At 36.9% G+C, this 7,701-nt stretch overlaps 1 protein-coding gene across 1 annotated transcript in view; it reads left to right on the top strand.

The window, feature by feature from the left end:
• Nucleotides 1-7,438, top strand: part of PRKCA (protein kinase C alpha) — a 512,156-nt gene extending 504,718 nt beyond the window's left edge. The window contains exon 17 of the mRNA XM_044000074.1: nucleotides 17-7,438. Within this exon, the coding sequence (XP_043856009.1) occupies nucleotides 17-181 (165 nt within the window). The 3' untranslated portion in view covers nucleotides 182-7,438. The remainder of the gene's footprint in view (nucleotides 1-16) is intronic.
• The last annotated feature ends 263 nt before the right edge of the window (nucleotides 7,439-7,701 follow it).

Here is a 7,701-nt window from a genome sequence, read left to right on the forward strand (position 1 = left end):
CTCTCTTCTTTCACAGTGTGGCAAAGGAGCAGAAAATTTCGACAAATTCTTCACACGAGGACAGCCGGTATTAACACCACCTGATCAACTGGTCATTGCTAACATAGACCAAGCTGATTTTGAAGGGTTCTCTTATGTCAATCCACAGTTTGTGCACCCAATCTTGCAGAGTGCAGTATGAAACTGACCAACAGGAACAAAACCCCCAATTCCCTGGTCCCACCCACAGTGTTCCTTAATTCCTAAAATTTTAAGGTCTCAGTCTTGTTGCTTATTCCACTTGGAGACCTGAAAATTGTAGGGTTAGAAGTCTAAATGTGATCAACCATTCAGGATCTCACTTCAACCAAGAAACATTGTCTTAGTGAAAGTTGATATAGTACCCAGTTTAGCCTTTTAGGAGCCACAGATGGTTGTATATCACTCTTACAAAGCAAACAAATTCTTAACCCATTTTTGGTACGTTTTGATATATTTTCTTTAACTTTCACCTGTCAATTCTCATCAATAGAATTCCTCATTATAGAGTTCAGGTTAGAACCCTCTCATTATCTGATAGGCTGAGGATTTCTTCAACTGAACAGTCTTTGGAATGGTCGCATGGAGAGCACAAAAAGGAAGCACTGTGTTGGGGGGTGGGGTGCCTCACTGAACCAGGTATTCCCATGGTCTTTGCTAGTTGATGGATAATAAAACCTAGAAAAGACCAAGGAGGAAGAGGAGAGTACAGATGATGGCACAGTTGCAAGGTAAACATTCCCAAGCATTGGCTGTTCATAACCCAACCACAGCCCATCACCTCTCAGTTTTAAAAGACCAAAAAGAAAGAAAAGAAAAGAAAATCAGACATGTTTCATGAATCCATCATATCATGTCTGGCTGGTTTGAGTTAACTAGTTTTAAATTGTATTTCTATTATGAGGCCAAATATTTGAAGGACAATGCTAAGGTAGCGTGTGAAATCATTTCAGATCAGAAGTAAAAATTCCATATTTATGTTTGTGTTAATCTCTGAGAGATTATTCTGAGATCCAGGGTGCCATTGTTAATTATGCCACTATCCAAGAGCATTGTCAGCCAATCTCACAAAAGACAATATTTTGCTACTGACTTTATTAACTTAGTAAGAAGCTGAGCTGTAACCCTTTTCCCCTTTTGTACTTATTTATTTGATAGGCTGCAGTGTCGTTTATGAAAGTACTATGTACAATAACTTAATGAAGTATTGAATTAGACAGTCCGTCCCTACAGTTGGGAAACTTTATCCTTTTGAGTTTACTTAGAGAGAAAACAAAAAAAGACTTCTTTTTCCATTTCTGTTTCCCATTGAATGACTCACCTGGAGATGTAGAATCAGTTAGCCTGGATTAAAATCAGTTTCCCCCAAACATTTAATTTCTAGAAAGAATTTACTATGGTTTGCGTCTGCATCATGCAATGAATTTTGCATGTTTATAATAAATCTTAACCTATACTGTTGATATAATCATATGCAGTATAAAGAGAGTATTATAATAATTTTATAAGACACACTTTGTGTTATATTTGTGAAGGTTCTCATTTCTAAGCAACTTCCCCCTTGTTTAGATTCTAGCTTCATGGTCTGCTGCCATGATTCTTTTCTCCTTCAATGCATCTCCTGCTGACTGTCACTGGTATCAAGTATATTCATTTTTTTTTAACATAGATCAGCTATCCAAAATGAATGGCTACTTTACATGATTTAGTTGGGCTTTTGTTATATCTGTCTGCTTCTACTTATAAAACACACACATACATAAAACAGCACAGAGAGAGAGAGAGAGAGAGAGAGAGAGAGAGAATTTTCTAGGCCAGAAGATGTTATTTTTGACATGACACACTTATCTTCTTAATGCAATCATCTCCTTGTTGGCTCATGCACAATATTTCCTCTTAGAGTTGATGAAAAGTGATCATTTCCGATCTCATAATTTATGCCAACTCAGGTTCTCTTTCAGCATCTTGGTCCTCATTTGTGTGAGTGACTTGTAGGCAAGGAAAAGGCAGAAAGGTTGCCTTCTTGGGAGGCATGGGAATGCCAGAAGCATGCTGTTTGTACTGCTATTTGTGAAACAATTTGCTGTGTTTTTTTCTCACCATGTAACATGCTGTCATGAGAACAATATTTGCCATATGAGATTTAACACTGCATCAGTCCCAATAGTAAAGGGGTCCCCCAATTGTGCCAAAAAATATTCCATTCGAGAATACAGGTTTCATTATGGCTACTGGTAGAAGAGCACAAATGTTATGAGATCATCCAAAAGCAAGGTAGTCAAAGGAATTTAAAACTGTCTTGATGACTCAAAAATATATGAGCTACAGCCTCAGACACTTGACACTTACTAGCTATGTGACCCTGGGCAAGTCACTTAACCCTCATTGCCCTGCAAAAAATATATATACATGAGCTAGAAGTATCCATTGGCTCTTGAAGAAGGTTGATAGATTTTCCTTTTCTTAAAGTGTTTCCCAGCCAGGTCTCTCTATGCTTTTATTACGCACATACCACACACACCATTTTTTAAAAAAATTAAGTCCGCACATGGCCCACTAAGAGCTCTCTGTGATGTACTCTACCTATATTCCTGGGCTCTACAATGCCTGGCAGGGGTGAAAGGACAATCAGAAATTAAGAAAGGCAGAGCCCCAGAAAGTGTGGTTCTATAGCAGTCAGCTATGGTTTCAGGCATCTGTGCACTGAGACTTCAGAATTCAAAAGGGACTATGGATTCATACTAGAGTCTTGATGGTCTATGTACCACCAAGGACCAACTGTTCACAGAGTTGACTTAATTCAAGAGTTTGATTTAAACCCCTAGGGTGAAAACTAATCACAAAGCAAAGATAAAGAAGTAGTAAAGGAAGTGATTATCATACAAGCTCTTAGAACCCACTAATGGTTCCCAGGTCATGTCACAGAGACAGCTCCTAATTCAAGACCATCCTTTTCAGAAAACAGATCTAGAACCACATTTGGAGGGGCTCTTTTGATTCCCATACAGATTTCCACATAAATTTTTTTTAGGAAACACAGTCAGGCATCTTAGCCTTTTTCTGTTCTTTGTTTAATTCTTGTAGATTTTAGATCAGAAAAGGTACTACTAACCTAAGGGGGCATCCCTTTGCTCTGAATAAGATTTTAGGCACAGCAAATTTGCTGAAAATGTTTTTTAAAGACCATGATATAGAAGTCAATTGGAGCAAGGTGGTTGGGGGTGGGATTTGGCATTAAAGAACTTATGATATATTGAAATCTTTTGTGCTGAGGACGGATGTTAGGGGCAGTCTTGGAATGGCTCTTTCAGAGAATAACTACTGAAAGCAAAGAATTCTATGGGCAGCTCTTAAGAAAGCTTTTACTTGGGGGCAGCTAGGTGGCACAGCGGATAGAGCACTGACCCTGGATTCAGGAGGACCTGAGTTCAAATCTGGCCTCAGACACTTGACACTTACAAGCTGTGTGACCTTGGGCCCTTATTGCCCAACCAAAAAAACAAACAAAAAAATAAAAATAAAAATTTTAAAAAAGAAAGCTCTGACTTGCAATATCTGTTTACAAAAGAGTATACAAGAATTGACCAATTTTGTGAATTATGTATAATTATACAGTTATTAAAAATGTTAGAATCATAACATCTCAGTTGAGCAGGCACTTTTGAGAATAAATTGAGTTCTTTAGAAGATGAATTTAATTCAGCAAACATTTATTAAACCCCTACTTTATGCCAGTTAAGTACTATAGACATAAGTCATATATAAGATGGCATCTGCCCTCAAAGAGTTCACAATCAATGCCCCCTTGAAAGAAATGATTACCCCATGCCAATGATTGGTGCAATAGTAACTTGTACAGCCCAGTAAATTACCACTGGGAATGTCATATCTACCTGGTAGGCTCTGACTCATTATTTTTCTCTCAGAAACCAAATGCCTTAGGAAAATTTAAAAGCTATCCATACTGCTTAGCATGGTTTCTCCCAGACACTATTTGGTTTGGGTTTTTTGGTTTTTTGTTTTTTGTTTTTTTAGTGAGGCAATTGGGGTTACACAGCTAGTAAGCGTTAAGTGTCTGAGGCTGGATTCCCAGACACTATTGAATAGCTATAAACCTTAAGAAGTTTAATTCTGGGATCCTGCCATTTTTTTCTCCTGACTTCTCTTCATGAAAGTTAATGAGTGTTTGGACCAAGTAAAAATTACACAATGAATCCTAGGTTTTAGTGGCAGGCTCAAATCAAATGAGAAAATGAAAATTGAAACAAAAAATAATAAAAGACATATAAATAAACCATTAATATGAAATTCTTTTTTCTTGGTGCCTTTATTCCTCAATCCCTGTATAATACTTAATGCAAAATCTAAAAAGACCTTTTAGATTGGACTTACTATTTAAATTAGCCATTTAGAAGAACATAATGTCATAACTGTTCAAGAAAACTGTTCAAAGAATATGAGAGACTGAGTGATCAAATTCAATTAGACTGCAAGAGTATTTGTTGAGTGTCAGCCATATATTTCTCATGCGCAGCAGTAAGGGACTCCAGAATCTTCCAAGAACACCAGTCTAAGTAGAAGAAGGGGAGTCCCCCATGTAAAAAGTGACAAGACAAAGAGAGTGTAGGACTTCAAATGAAAATGAGAGATAAGTACTCTGGGAATTCAAAGACCAGAGACATCAGTGATGGTAAGATGGTCATTGCTGAGGAGTTGAAATTTGAAATGGACCCTAAAGGATTAGTATATTTACTATTTGGCATTTTAAGGAAGAAGCTCCATCTGTTTTAAGTAAACATTAGCTGACCTTCATCAGTGCAAATGTGGGATTCTAATACTGCCCCAGAAAGCACTTTTGCTCTTACTCAACACTGCCCCCCCCCCCCAAAAAAAAACCCTATTGACAGGGAAAGGGTCTTTTTTCTCCTTATGTAGGGAAAATGTCTCACATGCTATTAATCATGTCTCTATCATGGCCTTCCCTCCAAACTTTCTAATTTAAAATCATGGTTATTTCTCTTTGTGAACTAGGACAAGAGTTTCAATAGGTATAGATCAGACATCAGTGGGACCCTTCCTGTTTTTGTCCCTCTTTACTGTGGCTTCCTGCAGAGAGCCTTTACAGTTAAACCCAGGTGGGAAAGTCCTAAATTCACCTAACCAGTCCTGCAAATCTTGTTTTAATTCACCTTAGAAATACACACACACACACACACACACACACACACACACACACGCATAATTTTCATTCATTTTTTTCTCTATTCCTACCAAAATAAAAGGTGTAATTGTATGGTTTTTCTATATAGCCTCAGGAAGGCAAATAATTAATCTCATCTGGCAGTGTGGTTTTCCTACTTCAATCTTATATACATTCTGTGAACAGGTCATTTTAATATTGGTTAATTTTATTATTGCTGATATCAGAAAGATCAAGGGTGCTAGTTTCCCTAGCTAAGGCATCTCTTTCACAGTCATAGAAATGAAAGTGAAGGCCTGGACACTGAAAGGAGACAAAATGGTTTCCAAGCCCAGTACAATGGTGCCATGGAAGTCACCTAGTAGTAGTGGTAAGGACAGAAAGTCAAGGAAAAAGGGACAGGATTTGGTTCTTAGTGGCTGTATACTAACTCCCCAATGAATTCCAAGGAATACCACTTCCTTCTCTCTCTCTCTCTTTTTTTTTTTAATCACTGATATATTTCTTCTGGGCCAGTCATAACTAATTGTGAGATGTTCTCTTTGCCTTCCTGGTGACTTTGGAGGAGAAAAGGGAAACTTGGTCTTGTGACATAATGCTTAAAAGGAGAAAACTATTAAGAGCATATGTGAATGAGGATAATCTTAAAGAAGTTATTGAGTGTGGTTTGTGAAATTCCATAATGCCAGACACTTTGTAGGGGGGAGGAATTGAAACTTTGAAATGAACTCTGACATCAGTATATCTTGTCTATGTGATTTTGTAACTGTTAACAACTGTTTCAGTAAAACTCAACACTCTAAGGGCCTTACAATAACCCGGCACTAAAGTGCAAAATGTTCAGAAGAATTTTTTAGCCTTCAAGAAAAAAATCAATTTATTAAATTGACATGGGATGGCTGCATATACTGGGCTGTTTGTACTTTTTTATATACAACTTTAATAGCTAATTCTGCTAAGACCATTTTTTTAGAAAATACCATCACTGACAATGTTTCATAAAAATAAGCACACAGACCCTGGAGGAAGACTTAGCTGTTGTCATCCAGAATTCCAATGGTATGAAATGGCATCTGTGGAATACAGTTGCACTATTTTTTTTAAACTTCTCTGGGGATTTGTGCCATTTGAAAACATTGGAAGTCCTGGTGGGTTTCGTTAGTAGCCCAAACCCCTCTGTAGCCATTGAAGAGATACTGAAGATAAAATACGGAAAATCCAGGAACAATTGTCTTACAGGAAAGATGCACTTATTTTATTATTTCAATTGGAGACTTGTAGTCAATCATAAGTCATGTGATTTCCCTGAGCCTCCTGGGCAGTTTTCCTTGGACATGCATAGATGTCTACACTGCTAGTTTCAGTGTGAGCCCTTACCTTGCCTTGCCTTGCTTATTTCTATCCCCACAGATTCAATACACCCTCTTCCCCATGTTCAGAAACATTTCTATGTAATTTCCATGAGAAAGAATGAGCAGCATACCTGCCCATGGGCATTGTTTTTTACATAACTGATAGTGTAGACAAGAACTGATTTTCAGAAAAACATGCATTAATTAGACTTAATTAGAACTCTTTCTAAAATAAGCCAAGAAAAATTGGATGCTGCATTTTTCTGGTTAACAATTTTGCAGAAATCAACTTTGTTTGCATCATGTCCCTTTAAGAGTATGTCTGTAGATAATCAATGATTTGTGGGGTGTTTTTTTTTCCTTTCTGGAAGAATTTGGTTCTTTTCCTGGGGATTAGGAATGGGAGAGGTGATAATAAACTTCAAACCAGTTGAAATGGAGGCAGTGATTCCTCTGGGTCTAAATATTTTGCTAAAAATTCAAATCTTGATCTTTGTTTTAGAATCTTTTTAGCAAAAGACTCACTTTTTTGGGCAGTTGCAACATTGCCTTTGTGATGTTACTTTTTTAACTAAAAAAAAAAAAGCCACTCAAGAAGTACTAATCCTGCAAATTACCAGAAGATCCCCAAATTTATATTTCTAAGAAGGAAGTTGTTTTATTTTATAAGTAAACAACTACTAAGAAACGTAAAGGCCATTTGAATGTCAAACATCTGGAATAAAAAAAAACAAGAATGATGTATAAATTACTGGCATTGGTTTTCTTACTTCTTAAAACCTTTACTCCTTGTTTGCATGATCCGCTTTGTTAAATATACTAATTGTAGTTTGAAAGCAAGTGTGTATGAATAAAGATAATGATCATTCCTTGGTCTCTTTGGTCTTATTTACATACTTAGAGAAATTTCCCTTCTTTTCAGTAAAGTATATATTTAATAATGGTTCTGTGTAAAGAGAGAAAGGAGAGCTTTTGTATCCTAGAAGAACACTAGAGTTATCCCTTCCACATTGTGACTTTCCCCATTGCAGTTTCCATATATGGAAGGTTGGCATAAGAAATTAAATGGGAATTTGGGGGGCACTTTTGCAGAAGCCTTTGATGACATGTGAAGCTATAAGATATAAAGGG

This window comes from Dromiciops gliroides, chromosome 4 (genome assembly GCF_019393635.1).
Source record: "Dromiciops gliroides isolate mDroGli1 chromosome 4, mDroGli1.pri, whole genome shotgun sequence".
In the NCBI taxonomy this organism is placed as follows: Eukaryota; Metazoa; Chordata; class Mammalia; order Microbiotheria; family Microbiotheriidae; genus Dromiciops; species Dromiciops gliroides.